The 14,232-nt window shown below is 58.2% G+C and overlaps 6 protein-coding genes across 6 annotated transcripts; 4 read left to right on the forward strand and 2 right to left on the reverse strand.

Annotated features, from left to right (window-relative positions):
• Window positions 1-820: 820 nt before the first annotated feature.
• D7B24_008917 (uncharacterized protein) lies at window positions 821-1,250 on the reverse strand (the record flags this gene model as incomplete). The annotated part of the gene is made up of 2 exons (XM_028642998.1): window positions 821-919; window positions 984-1,250. 2 exons carry the CDS (start codon window positions 1,248-1,250, stop codon window positions 821-823), a joined length of 366 nt encoding a protein of 121 aa, XP_028493298.1.
• Window positions 1,251-1,815: 565 nt separating this feature from the next.
• ARO8 (Aromatic/aminoadipate aminotransferase 1) lies at window positions 1,816-3,289 on the forward strand (the record flags this gene model as incomplete). The annotated part of the gene is made up of 2 exons (XM_028642999.1): window positions 1,816-2,285; window positions 2,347-3,289. 2 exons carry the CDS (start codon window positions 1,816-1,818, stop codon window positions 3,287-3,289), a joined length of 1,413 nt encoding a protein of 470 aa, XP_028493299.1.
• Window positions 3,290-4,131: 842 nt separating this feature from the next.
• D7B24_008919 (uncharacterized protein) lies at window positions 4,132-5,943 on the forward strand (the record flags this gene model as incomplete). Its single annotated transcript, XM_028643000.1, has 3 exons — window positions 4,132-4,169; window positions 4,242-5,625; window positions 5,683-5,943. 3 exons carry the CDS (start codon window positions 4,132-4,134, stop codon window positions 5,941-5,943), a joined length of 1,683 nt encoding a protein of 560 aa, XP_028493300.1.
• A 428-nt stretch (window positions 5,944-6,371) lies between these two features.
• On the forward strand, window positions 6,372-7,353 carry D7B24_008920 (uncharacterized protein; the record flags this gene model as incomplete). The annotated part of the gene is made up of 3 exons (XM_028643001.1): window positions 6,372-6,407; window positions 6,470-6,716; window positions 6,791-7,353. 3 exons carry the CDS (start codon window positions 6,372-6,374, stop codon window positions 7,351-7,353), a joined length of 846 nt encoding a protein of 281 aa, XP_028493301.1.
• A 502-nt stretch (window positions 7,354-7,855) lies between these two features.
• D7B24_008921 (uncharacterized protein) lies at window positions 7,856-9,440 on the forward strand (the record flags this gene model as incomplete). Its single annotated transcript, XM_028643002.1, has 3 exons — window positions 7,856-7,888; window positions 7,946-8,458; window positions 8,520-9,440. 3 exons carry the CDS (start codon window positions 7,856-7,858, stop codon window positions 9,438-9,440), a joined length of 1,467 nt encoding a protein of 488 aa, XP_028493302.1.
• Window positions 9,441-9,740: 300 nt separating this feature from the next.
• Window positions 9,741-10,514, reverse strand: YTH1 (RNA-binding component of cleavage and polyadenylation factor; the record flags this gene model as incomplete). Its single annotated transcript, XM_028643003.1, has 1 exon — window positions 9,741-10,514. The coding sequence occupies one exon, from the start codon at window positions 10,512-10,514 to the stop codon at window positions 9,741-9,743; it is 774 nt and encodes a 257-aa protein (XP_028493303.1).
• Window positions 10,515-14,232: the final 3,718 nt, after the last annotated feature.

Genomic DNA, 14,232 nt, shown 5'->3' on the forward strand with positions numbered 1-14,232 from the left:
AAGGCGTGGCCGCCACAACCCCATCCCCTCATTACCTCGCTTCCGCATCATTTTATTGTGCGCAGGCTGTTGAAATGTGGTTCTGCGGGTTATTTCTTGATTGGTCCTAGGAGCTTGAGGGGTGTGTTGTTTGTGCATCGTGATCACACATTCGGAGAAATGTAGACCGAGCCTGCAATCTGGCACTGGGCTACGACACTGACCCGCGTGGTCCTAGATCGCCATTCTTGCCTTGAGAACAAGTGATGATCGTTGGGCTATCCATGCTCCGCAAGTCTGAATGACTCGTCACTTTACCACGCCGTGCCTTTTGTCCTCCAACAACATGAGACCTTCTTCTGACGTGGGAGCTGCGCATTGCCCTCCCTCTTGATCACTTCAGCCCAACGCTGGGCGCCGCACTTTGTTGGGCAGCTGCAGCCCATGAGGCAAAGCGTCATGCCTCTTGAAGGGCGATAGCCGAACAGGTGATTGCCACGAAGCCAGACTCAATGCCACGAGAAGAGTCCTCAGACCGGCAATGCGACACACATGCTGTGAGGACTGTCAAGGTTCGGCAACACAACGGCAATCGGTCACCAGGGCGGCAGCGAACTTGAGTGCACCAGCCTCGAGCGTAGAATATTACTATTCCGCAGTGGGCAGGGCACTATCGCCCATGCTATGGTCGTATCATGTCTATCGTAAGGAATGGTTGAACTGGACATCGTGTCAGCAATTGATGCCTCCGCGCATTGATATACCCACCAAGTTCCATCCTCGTAGCGCTTGCCACGCCCCTCAACGCCCCTTCCAATGCAATGGCACCCAAGTGTTTCGTTCAAACGCTGACAAACGCACGCATAGCCTTGACGGCGTCCCCCTCGTTCGCCTTCAGCAGCTCCGTCGCCCTAGGCTTCGTGACCTCGAGCTCCTCAACCTGTGATTCGGCTGGTCAGCATATCCGACTGGCAAAGCTCGTCTGAATTGACGCGTGTCCTTACCAGCAACGCCACATCGGCAGCCTCGACCTTGACGTTCTTAACGGGCTCGCCGGTCTTCTTCTGATCGCCGCCGAGGCTACCAATAGCTTTCTTGGCAGCCTCTGCGTCTACATCGTTCCCTCGCGCGTCATCACCACCCTCGAGGGAGGCGAGAGCCGAAGCGGCCTTGCGGTCTTCGGCGGACTTGGCCTGGTTGGCGGGGATTTCGTCCTCAACGTCGCCAGTCGTGGCGCCCTCGACAATGGTAGGGGGTTGTTTCTCGGACATTTCGCAGGAACAGTCGTTTGGCGGGCGTCGGTTTGTATATTATGCGACCTTGAAATCAGGGTTGAGCGGTCGAGAATTCTTCAGCAGTGACGTGGGTGTTCTTGGTGGTAGGCGAGCTTCCGACGCGGTCACTGCTCACTGGAAGGAAGCTGTAAGATTTCTGTGGTGGGGTCGTGGTGCCAACTGGAGCAAAGGGAGACCGTGCGCTAAGGAGATACTTGGCGTGCCGGTTGCGCCACGCGTTGCACACAAGTACCCGTGTAACTGCAGCCTCCGAAAGCTCTGGTTGGCCTAGCGCGCATGCACCTGTGTTGCACACAATGAGATTTGGTTTGCCCAGAAGGGACCTTCATTGAGGACCATATTTGGCCACATACTCTCGTCAGGTATCCCAGGTCATTTCAGACATTACGAGTGACTCATTAAACCCAAAGGTTGGAGATACTGAGCAACGTTCCAGTATCACAGCGCTCTCTCTCTCTCTCTCTTTCACGTTGTCATCATCGAATTGGAAAGTCTTGTGATACCAGCATCTGAGTCACAACGAGCCACGGTTACCATCATCATGGCAACTCCTTCGCCAGAGTGGACGCCCGGTTCTTGGCGTTCAAAGCCCATCAAACAGGCGCCGGCGTACCCAGATGCGAAGCTTTTGCAAAAGTCCGTTGACGAACTGTCGAGGTTGCCTCCCATTGTCCACCCCAAGGAAATTGTCGCCCTCAAGCAGCATCTTCGTGATGTGGCCAAGGGTGAGGCATTCCTGCTCCAGGGCGGAGACTGCGCTGAACTCTTCTCGTACTGCGAGCAGAATGCTATCGAGTCTAAGATTAAGCTCTTGCTGCAGATGAGTCTGGTCCTCGTTTGGGGTGCTGACAAGAAGGTCGTTCGAATCGGCCGCATGGCAGGCCAGTATGCGAAGCCCAGGTCAAGCCCGACCGAGGTTGTGGACGGAGTCGAGATGCCCTCTTTCAGAGGAGACATATTAAACGGATTCCACGTTGATGAGAGAGAGATTGATCCTCAAAGGCTCGTCAAGCAAGTTTTCTCCCCCCATCCAAGATGAGGGCGATCAACTCGACTAACCAACCTCCCTCAGGGCCTACCATCACTCCTCAGCCACACTCAATTACATTCGAGCATCGCTTAATGCTGGAATTGCTGATCTTCATAGGCCCCTCGACTGGGGCCTGGGCCATGTCCGCGACCCGGAGCTGAAGAGGAAGTATTCCGAGGCAGTCCTCTCCTTGACGGACATGCTTCGGTTCCTGCACACGATTGGCGCCGACAAGAGCGACAAGCTCGACACGGTCGACCTCTTTACCAGTCACGAAGGTCTTCTTCTTGAGTATGAACAGCCTTTGACGAGGCTTCTCGAGACTCCCGTTCTTCAGTCGAGGCCGAACGAGCCCGCGTCCGCCCCCAAGAAGGAATACTACAACACATCAGCTCACTTTCTGTGGATCGGCGACCGCACGAGACAGATCGACCACGCGCACGTCGAGTTCTTCCGAGGCATCGCGAATCCCATCGGCATCAAGGTCGGGCCCACGACGCCGGTGGACGACCTCCTCGCCCTCCTCCGTACTCTCAACCCAAGCTGCGAGCCCGGCAAGATCACGCTCATCACCCGCTACGGCGCCGCCAAGGTGCGCTCCCTGCTGCCGGCGCACATCCGCGCCGTCGAGGACAGCGAGTACAAGCAGTGCGTCGTGTGGCAGTGTGATCCCATGCACGGCAACACGCAGTCGACGGGCAGCGGCATCAAGACGCGCAAGTTTGGCGACATTTTCGAGGAGCTGCAGCAGACGCTGCAGATCCACAAGGAGCAGGGCAGCTTCCTCGGCGGCGTGCATCTCGAGCTCACAGGCGATGCCGTCACTGAGTGCCTCGGCGGCAGCGAGAACCTCGACGAGGACGATCTGTCGACCAACTACACGAGCTTCTGCGACCCGCGACTGAACGAGAAGCAGGCGCTGGAGCTGGCTTTCTTGATTGCGGATCACTACCGCAAGGAGAGGCGGCCCTCCACTACATTGTAAGGAAGGGCGGCCATGTTCATAGGGCGGCCACAATGCACTGTGGAGGACTTGAATCGAAAAGTTTTTGCTTTGCTGCGTTCGCTGCACCGATTGCCGCCGCCTGTGCCCGCTGGTTGGCGGCCCAGCTGCATCCAGATGCAGTGTCCTGATCGCTCCAATGGGCATCCGGGGCGAGCTGCAAGGTGCGGCTGTTTCCGTGTATCTAAAAAGAAAAGGAAAATTGCCAGGCACTCATGACCACGCATGGTTGAACTCAAGCGAGAACGCCAGCGGTGTGTTCCAACCTACATCCAGTACGAAGAGCCCTTGTGAGTATGGATCGGCGGGCCGGCTCGCGAGTACAAGTGTTTGATCTACATCATCCGTTGAAGAGATGTCTTCTCATTCACCAGGAAGGTGAGAAATGGGAAGCAGGATTTGTCTGTCACCAGCCAAGATGACGTTGCTGTTGTCTCGATTCACGAAGGTAAGGAAACCCTCACCGATCTGACCGAAGCTGCCGAGGCTGCCATGTCTTATCGGAAGCACGCAGAGTGGACCTCCGGGGGTGGACCTACGGGTATCAGCGGGCCAGGGCGTGACACGATAGGGGAAGGCGCGCGCCCTGTACACTGTGCACCTACCTACCTGGAGGGGCGCGCGCGCGGGGCCCCGCGAAGCCAGCTCCGAACTACCGTGTATCAAGGGACAAACTGCCCAGCTCCAGGTCTCGTACGACCTATCTATCCTTCTTCCTTCATCTACCTCGCCAAGCCCATTGTCGGTGCCACGAGTTTCCAACCTCATTCTTCTGTTTCTAGCACTGCGACCCACACGTAACTTACCCACCTTGACCCTTCGCTATGGTCTTTCCATTTGACCTCCAACACCGCCGAGACTGGTAGGTTTTGACCATGATCACTACCCCCCATCGACCCTGCTACATGCATCATCACGACTTACCCCCTCACAGTCAATCCAAGCAGGCTCAGCGGTCCCACAGGATTCGTTCCTTGACGGCCTACCACGGACCATTTTCTGCACTGGAACGGGAGATTCTGCAGAAGCCAATCCAAGAGCTTGTCCAGGATGTCCAGAAGAGTGCTACCCAGCCCATCGACGTTCTCAAGACGTACGGAAAGGTGGCCTTGAAAGCCCATGAGAGCACCAACTGCTTGACCGAGGTCATGCTGGAGTCAGCCGAGGGTTGGCTCAAGGAAGGATCTATCAACCTGAAGGGTCCCCTCGCTGGTATCCCCGTCTCCCTCAAGGACAGCCTGCATGTCGCTGGGTACGACTCGTGCATCGGCTATTCCATGCACACCAACAAGCCGTCTGTCGAGGATGGTCCCGTCGTGCGTCTGCTGAAGGACGCCGGTGCCGTGCCCTACGTCAAGACCAACCTTCCCATCACCCTCCTCTCCTTCGAATCCACCAATGACGTCTGGGGACGCACCACCAACCCGCACAACAGCAAGTACAGCCCCGGTGGTTCAACAGGCGGTGAGTCTGCTCTCCTTGCTTTTGGCGGCAGGATCGGTATCGGCTCCGATGTTGCGGGGAGCGTCCGGGTCCCTGCCCACTTCTCCGGCTGCTACTCCCTGCGATGTTCCACCGGCCGCTGGCCCAAGATGGGCATCACGACCAGCATGCCCGGCCAGGAGGGCATCCCCAGCGTCTTCAGCCCCATGGCCCGCACCCTGAACGACCTGACCTACTTTACCCGCTCCATTGTTGAGATGAAGCCGTGGAACTACGACTACACCGTCCACCCGATTCCCTGGCGGCACGACGTCGAGAAGGAGTTTCTCGAGAAGAAGAAGCTCCGCGTCGGCATCATGCGCACAGACGGCGTCGTCGACCCCAGCCCGGCATGCCTCCGCGCCGTCGAGATGGTCGAGGACGCCCTCCGCCGCGAGGGCCACGAGATTGTCGAAGTTGACCTGCCCCACCTCCGCGAGATCCTGCGCGTCGCGTCCCTGGCCCTCAACTCGGACGGGTGCCTCACCTACGGCTCCTTCCTCCGCCCGGGCGAGTGGGTCGACGCCGGCGCCGCCCAGCTCAGCTACCTCGCCAGCATGTGGCGCCCCACGCGGTACCTCTACTACCTGTGGGCCAAGTACGTGCGGCGTGACGCCCTGTGGGCGGACCTCGTGCGCGACTTTCGCCCGCAGAGCGCGTTCGAGGCGTGGAAGCTCGTGTCGCAGCGGGAGAAGATCCGGCTGGCCTGGTTCGACTGGTGGGAGGCGGCCAAGGTGGACTTTTTGGTGACACCACCAAATGCGACGCCGGCGGTGCCGCATGACGGCATGGGAGAGGCCGTCAGCAGCTGCGGATACACGTTCATGTTCAACCTTGTGAGTTTTCCTTGCTGGATGTGCCCGCTCTGACTGTGTGGCTGACTTTGTGGACAGCTCGATTACTCTGCCGGTGTGGTGCCCGTGACTCACGTTGACAAGAACCTGGATCAGCTACCCAAGGATTTCAAGCTCGGCAGGCTGAACGGCGTGGCAAGGGGAGCGTACAAGCTGTACGATGCGACTGCCATGCATGGACTGCCTGTGGGTGTGCAGGTCGTGGGACGCCGCCTGGAGGAGGAGAAGGTGCTCTCCCTCATGCGGAGGGTAGAGGATGCCCTGGGCGACGACAAGTACGAGCTGCTTGCAATTGACTGAGTAGAGAACATAGTGTAGATTCTGCAGGGTAAGGCAGCGAGACTGGGGCTCGCTCTATCCGGACGATGGAAATCCACCATGTCCGATGTACTCCACGAAATGAACCATGCAAAGCCTATGCCCCCAAACAAGCGACGTAAGCCCCTTCTTGCTGGCAAATCATTCCGCAGAGTGTATCATGTATTGTACGAGTTGCATGCGTGATGGCTGAAGCCTTGTCGTGCATGGTAATGTCCAGGGTCCGAGATCGGCCCTCGTCGCTTGACCCCATCTTTGTCAGTCAACCACTTACACCCGGATCATGACCACAACCTACCTATATAAGACAGCACCGACCAGGCATATTTCTAGACAAACCAGAAAAGTCAAGATCAAGACAATTAATTACCTTCATTCATTTCATCGCTCGCAATAATCCACATCTCGCCATGGCTGACGAAAAGAAGGACAACTGGTCTACAGAGGTGCGCTCTCCCCTTGCACAGTACCGGCGTCTTTGTCAATCACCAGGCTAACATCCAGCCAGGAGTACCAGCACTCAGCCGCCTTCGTGCCCAAGCTCGCGACCAAGGTAGTGCAATGGCTCGACGTTCAAAAGGACGACGTCATTCTCGACATTGGCTGCGGTGACGGCGTGCTCAACATTGAGTTCGCCAAGGTCCTCTCGCAGGGGCAAGGCGCCGTGCACGGCATCGACGCCTCGCCGTCCATGATCTCGGCCGCTGCCAGGGCTGCCGAGGCGGCGCCGGGCGGAGACAGGTGCACGTTTGAGGGTGCGTACATGTTCCATCTCATGATTTACTTTGCATACGCCGTCTGACAAGGAGGTGTTTTTTTTTACTTGCAGTCGTCGACGCCAACGAGATGAACCTCGACAGGAGCCGGTTCCCCTTCAGGTACACCAAGGCCTTCTCCAACGCGGCGATGCACTGGATCCTCAAGCCGGACACGGCGAGCACATTCTTTGCGCGCGTGCGAGACGTGCTCCCCTCAGGCGCGACGTTTGCTTTCGAGATGGGCGGTCTCGGCAACGTGTCCGAGATGAGGACGGCGCTTGTGCTCGCCGCCGGACGGGTCATTGGCCTCGACAAGGCAAAGGCGGCCGATCCGTGGTTCTTCCCTGACGAGAAGTGGCTGACGAGGACGATGGAGGCGGAAGCGGGGGGGTGGAAGATTGAAAAGGTGGAGAGAGAATGGCGACCGACGACGGCAGGCGAGGGCGGCGTCGAGGGCTGGGTGCGGTTGATGGGCAAGGCCTTTTTGGATGCCGTCGAGGAGGAGAAGGGGGCTGATGCTGTTGAAGGGGTTGTGAGGGAGGCGAGCGACGTGTTGAAATATGTCAGCCAGGATGGGAGCGGTGGAGAGATGATTTCCTATGTGCGGTTGAGATGCTTGGCCAGGAAGGTATGAGGCGCTCCCTGAAGGTTCTGTAGACGTTGCTTCATAGTATCTCACGATCCTGATTGTTCAAAGTCATCGTAGACGCAGTGATGATGCTTCTTTGGAATGCGTGGTTATTGCATCATTAGTTGGTCAACTTGGAGCACGACACAATGAACGACACATGGACAATACAACGAACGAAACTGAATTCTTGCTGTCTGGTAAAGTGTACTGTGAAACTGCCAAGGTGTATGTATCTATGCTCGAGATTCATGTATTGATCGCCATTCTGAGTGACCCATAATGACCAGCTGCGGCCGGCTGTAATAACCCCACCTGCGGCCTGGCAATTCTTTCTCAACGCCCGATCTCGAGCGCGTGCTCCAGCGACTCGAAGCTCTTCTCCAACGTCATCTGCTGGCCCTCATTCTTCCGCCACAGGTACAGGCATAGGCACCGGTACGACACCAAAACCACCACGACGGACAGCAGCAACGCCTTGAATCGCAGCTTTGCAACGACCTACAAAATGTCGGCCGACGACCAGCAATTTCTGGACGTCGTAAGTGCTTCCCCTTCTTGCAGCCTGTAACCCCCTTTCCATGCTAACCATACAAAGCTCTCGTCCCTGCCCAACCACATCCGCCGCTACTCCGACGACATTGCCAACCAGATCAATAGCCAGGTCGACAGGGCTGCCGAAGTCGTCCGCGACACTCTATCCTCAGCACAATGGATCCCCGACTCTGTGCGCCCGACGCCAGTGTCTCGTTCCGTACCCATCGAGGTCATCGCTGTGACGCGCTACGAACAAGTTCGGGACTGGATGTCTCGGAACAAGCTCGTCACGGGCGCTGCTGTCGCCGTCTTTGGCGTTGTCGTCTACAAGACGTACAGGAGTAGCAGTCTCTACCGCAAGACGAGGAGAGCCAAGCGTGCGAGGAACGGTGGTCGCCTGGAGGTTGTCGTCATCGCTGGTTCGCCGACCTTGCCTCTGACGAGATCGCTGTCGCTGGACATGGAGAGGAGAGGGTTCATCGTCTTTGTCGTTTGTAATGCCGTTGAAGACGAGTCCATGGTACACAACATGTCGAGGCCGGATATCAAGCCGTTGACGATCGATGCCACCGACGTAAGTCTCGTCCTGCCTCTTTCTCTTGGCCATGGACTACAGAACTGACCTGTTCAAACAGCCCCCAAGTGCCGGCAGCGCTATCGAACGGTTTGCTCAGTACCTCCAGTCACCGCATGCTCCAGCACCCAGGACGAAACCGAATTTCCTCGAGCTCAAATCCGTCATCCTGATTCCGTCTCTCAACTACCAGACCTCTCCCATCGCCACCATCCCACCCTCCAGCTTTGCCGACCTCTTCAACACCCACCTCCTGCACCCCATCCTCACAATCCAGGCCTTTCTTCCCCTTCTCACAGCTCGCCTCAGCCCAGCCGGCGAGAAGTGGCACCCGCCCAAGGTCATGGTCTTCACCCCCTCGATCATCTCGTCCATCAACCCGCCCTTCCACGCGCCGGAGGCGACCGTCTGCTCCGCCCTCTCAGCCTTCACCGAAGTTCTCACTGCGGAGCTCAGGCCTCTCGGTGTCCCCGTCACCCACATGCAGCTGGGCACCTTTGACTTTGCGGGCTTCACACCGGCCAAGCCATCACACACGTCAGCGTACCAAAAGGGCCTGATCGAGGGCCCCGGCATTGACGCCGACGCCGCTGAGACGCTCATGTGGCCTGAGAATGCGCGCCACGCCTACGGCCGCAACTTTGTCACGCAGAGCACCTCGGCCATCTCGGCCGGACGCATCCGAGGCCTCAAGGGCAGCTCGCTGCGACACCTGCACAATGCCGTCTTTGACGTTGTTGATGGCTCCATCACCAGCGGCACCGTCCGCGTAGGCCTCGGCGCCGGTGTCTACGGATTTGTCGGACGGTGGGTGCCCCGCGGTATCGTGGCGTTCATGATGGGCATCCGGCGGGTGGACGAGCTTTCGGCGTGGCAGACGAGCTCATATGACGGGTCTCGCGAAGGGAGCGAAAATGGTGACAACCAGGACTTTATCGCTGTCCCTGGAGATGGAGAGAGCAATGTTTGGCGACGTTCATGAGCAACGTCGTCCCATGTTTGCTTGCGTTTTACAGACGCACTTGTTTAGGCGTTCATAACGGCGTGTTGCACCACACAACCTGGCACGGGGAAGAAATTCACGACTCTTGGGGATCTGAACGTACAGATCTATAATGAAATAGAATGGATTCTAAACCTTGGTATCATTCGTGCGCCTTTCACAGGTCCTCCTCTGTGCCTTATTCCCACTTTTAACATCAGCGCTGCCGTGACCATGTCTCCCGTCAGGAAGAAGAGCCAGTGGCTCTCACGTGCCCTATCAACTAGTGACATGATCTCCTCAGTGTCCACGACCGCGGAACCGCCTGCCGCCGCCTCCACCTCCCCCGCGGTCGCGCCACTTGCCGCCGCCCGCACCACCGCCGCCCCTGCCCCCGTGGCCATGCCTCCTGTCCCCCCTGTCGCCGAAGCCGCCCCTGTCGTCTCGCATGTCCCTCTGCGGCTCATGGAGGCCGGCGGCCTGCCTCTCGAGCTCCTCCTGACGCTTGAGCTCCTCCTCCTCGCGTTGGACCTCGACCTTGAGCTTCGGCCGCTCGAGGTCCTTCTTCCACCGCGGGTGGGCGCCGTCGCGGCAGTCGCGCCCCGCGGGGCAGAAGCCGGCGAGGTAGAACAGGCACAGCGCGCGGCGGACGTGCTTCTTGGCGCAGGCGGGGCCGAGGGGGCAGAAGCCCATGTCGTAGTGGGGGCAGGGCGGCAGCTTGGACTGCGGGTCGATGTGCAGGTAGAGGCACTCCTCGCCGTTGGAGCAGTAGCCGTTGCGCGTGAAAAAGTTGCACTCGGGCATCTTGCGGAGGTTGTACTCGTGGAGGAACTCGCAGTGGGCGCCCTTTTTGCAGAGCCCGCGCAGCCAGTGCTTGCACACGAGCGAGGGGCCGCGGCCCGCGTGCGTGTGCGCCGGCTGCCCGCCGGGCGCCGAGTCGGCGGCGAGGGCGTGCTGGTGCGTCGCGCGGAGGAAGGGCGTGAAGTCGAATGTCGCGGCCGGCTCGGTGTGCGAGGCCAGGTCGGGGGCGGCGCGGGACGGCGCCAGCGAGGGGTGTGCTATCATCGCTGCCATGGTGTGGGCTTCTGGCCCTGGCTGGCCTGCGGTGCTGGTGGCCTGGTGGTCTGGCTGCGAGAGGCAGGTGCGTTGGGGAGAGGTCGGTGTTCAGTGTTCGGAGAAGACGCAGATATCAAGCGTCGCGTGCGCTGCCGAGTGCCTCCAGGAGCGGCGAGACAATATCGTTGCCAAGTGGTTATGGTGATTGAATGTCGATGAATGCGCTGCTCTGGTGGCGGGAGACTGGCAAACTGGTGCGTATGGTGATAATTGGCGTTGCGTATGATGGTCCTGTCCATGTTGTGAGCTTTCCGAGCTCGAGTTGAACCAAAAGCTCCGAACGGCTAGCTAGAGCAGATCGGGTTAGTCAGCCAGTGGAGTGGAACCTCGGGGAAGCGGCCACTGGTAGTACTGTATCACGATCATTTTCACGTTGCCAATGTCCATCTTACGGGGGTAAGGCAAGCGACCACCCACCCCCCCCCTTCCCCCCTCGTGAGCTGAGGCTCGCTGCGAAGACCATTCCATTGGGAGGGCATATGCTAGCACAGCAAAGCAACGCATCGCTTGAGGTTGCAGTGATCGGAACATCTCGAGCTCCAGGTCGCTCATGTGATATCTTTGCGCTCGATGGCTATCTCGTCTGTAGTTGTCAGCCGATCCATCTTCCGAAGGCTGCCCAGATCCTCATAATTCCCAAATATCTACATCGATATCTTTGACACCCTGTCTGGGATCCTTTCGCCAGACTTGCTTGACTCCATCAATCGAATACATGTCTCCCGCTGGGCCGAGGAGTCGCTCATGCTCAGGTAACGGTAAAGCTATGTCACCGACCGACACCCACCCGGTCATGCAATTCGATCTCTTCCTATGACGAGATGGTGACCGTAAGCTTGATGATAAAGTGCCGACCTACATATGAACTGATAGCCTATTACCCACTCCTGGTATGTACGGTCGACACGTGTGGGGGTCTTTCTTCAATTCAGGCTTGCTTGCATGAGTAGCAGTTTACAGGAAGAAAGCAGATCTTTGGCAGAATTGTGACCTAAGACTAAGCCATCCATTCATCTGTCGTGTTACCTCCCGCTTCGACACGTGAGAGTGCGATGGCATATGCGATGCACACATCACATCTCACATCTCGCTGTCCTCACCCAAAGAACCTACATGGTAGCTTGGAGTCGTGCATCGAGGAGCGGGGCCGCTGCTGTGGCACACAACTTAGAATGGCGCCATGTTGATAGAAATGTCAAGATGCGGGCTTGCAACGGCCGACAGCCACAGTGGGCTTCAGCCCTTGGATAGCGCACTTGAACGAACCCGTTATCCGTCTGGTCTGCTCGGGAGCAGGAACTTGGCTGGTCTTGCAGCAGACGGCCGGGGGGCGGCAGGCACCAGGCGGGCTGGCGGGCAGGCACATGCTGGGGTGATCCTGCTGCCAAGGCCTGCAGGATGACACGCGCATTCGCATTCTGGTGCTTCCATAATTTTGCCTTGCAGTCGGTTTTGTCCGTGCTTCTTACCACCGCTTCACCTCTGCGAACCACACACCCATCATCGTCACCATCACTATCCCTACCAAGGTAGGGAGCTCATGATCCCCTAACCATGTCGACAGGGAGCAGAAAGTGCCTGAGTCGTTGACGGCATCGGACTCGTGGTACATGGCAGCACTGCTTTCTACCAAACAGTGAGGCCATCCACATCATTGGATCTCAAAAGCCCCCTTCAGCAGCCTCGCTGCTCCACCAATCGACGACTCATGACCATCCGCACGCGACACGCCGGCCTCCTCGGCGAGACGCTCCCGTCATGGGCACATGCCGGGCTCAGGTCCTTGGGTCTTTTTGCCAGGACGGAATCACTCCCCTAATTCGGGTTGCGACTGCGCTAAAAGGATTTGGGGACTCTCCGGCCACTGGGGATCTCGGAGCAACCGACAAACCACGTTACATGGGTGCCGCATACCATCAGGGTCCTGCCCTCCTCCAAGCACCCACCCGTCTGTGCCTCTGCCGGAGCCAGCAGGCCATCTACAAGAGGACCTCCCCGTGTGAGTATAGCGTCTCCGCTGCCTAGCTGGATACCTCCCTTCTCGGGCTCTCAGATGCGGCCTTCGTATTGTTCGAAGAGGAAGAGAACGGTGTCTTCGAGACGGTGCCGCCCGGCCCCTCTCTCTGCTCATCTCCCGCGACTCTCCCGTCTTTAATTTATCCCGTGGCACTGCTTCACCAGGAGGCCGGCAGGGAACCACCATCCAAACTTGGGACATTGCTGTTTCCACTCACCCGCTCACCCGCTGAAACGCGACACCCAATGACCTCATTTGGCCAACCCATCGGTTCTTGGGCCCGCATCTGGGTGCAGAGAATGGCCTGCCAGCGTGCCATGCAGCTTTGGGCAGAAGCATCCGTCGCGTCGACCGTCCGTCATTTGATGCAATCTCGCTGCGGTACCAAGAGAAGCCAAGCTGCTGGTTGTCTGATGGCGGCCCATCTCCACACTGGGGGATTTGGGGCAACCTAAAGGGGATAAACGCCAGACACGGTTTGGCGTTGCTGGATCGTCTGGTTCATCCTAGTAATAGTGTCGGCCATTCACCAGGTCTCTCCCCGATGTCACCGAGATCAAGAACACACCATTTTGGGTTGCTGGACGCCAGACTCGCTGCGTACGCACCGAGGTCAAGTCAAATCAGTGGAAGGCTTCGCACCGCTCGCACCGACCTACCCTCGGTAACGGGTACAGCCCTTGAACACAAATCGCACATCTTGTGTCCCCGGAGGCCCAGGACGCACCTGGCTGCGACTCAAGCTTCGACCATTGTAACACCAGCCCCAAGTTTTGCAGGGAAGGACGCTGTTTTAGGGTTGCCGGTTTTTCAATGCCCCCCCCTCCCCCCCGAGTTTGAGACCTGCTCCCCGCTGCCGTCCCGTCTGGTTGGGCGGCGTTTGCGGGAAGGACTTGTGTTCCTCGGATGACTTTTCTTTTCCAAGCCTTCCACGACGTGGGGCATTTCTTCTAGAACACCAGACTCTCTCCTTTGAGGCAACATCCCGGGAGCCGCAGCTCATTGATGACCCAAGGCTACCTTGGAATCCCCTTTCCCTGTCTAGACCAGGGACTCTCCTCTCCTGTGCATGTGGCTCACGAGCGTGCCGCAGAGGCCATCGAACTTGACTAACGCACACCGATCCTAGTTTCACCATGACAACCACGGTGATGCGGACACATCTCATGCCTTCAACCTGCCGAACCGTCTCTCGTGCTGGAATATTCCTCGGCATCCCGGTCCGACACAGGTTGTCCCGACACGGGACACTTCTGCGAATTGGGGCACGGTTCTGTTCACCCTCCTCCCTGCCGCCTTCCGGCAACAAATCTCTCTTATTCTTGCCCTTTAATGGCCGAACCAACCTGCCGCTGCCGCCCTGGACTCCATGCAGAACCTACGCTCTTCGACGCTGACTCGCCATGTTGCATTTCCATCCATGGTCCGACATCTGCCAACGTGACGGCCGCCATGGTGCTCTTTAGCCATTCGAGGATATGCTTGTACCTATGACAAGACGCCTCGAAGCTACTGTAGCTACGTACTCGTGAGCACAACAAGCAGCAGCGACAGGGGTCTCATTGACATGCGACTTTGATCGCCATGCTTCGCCAAGGATAGGCGGTCCAAGTCGGAAGATGTACAGGCTCGGCGGAGGATGCCACGCACGGAGCTGCG

The sequence above is a fragment of the Verticillium nonalfalfae genome, assembly GCF_003724135.2.
Source record: "Verticillium nonalfalfae strain VnAa140/NRRL 66861 chromosome Unknown scaffold_84, whole genome shotgun sequence".
Lineage (NCBI taxonomy): Eukaryota > Fungi > Ascomycota > Sordariomycetes > Glomerellales > Plectosphaerellaceae > Verticillium > Verticillium nonalfalfae.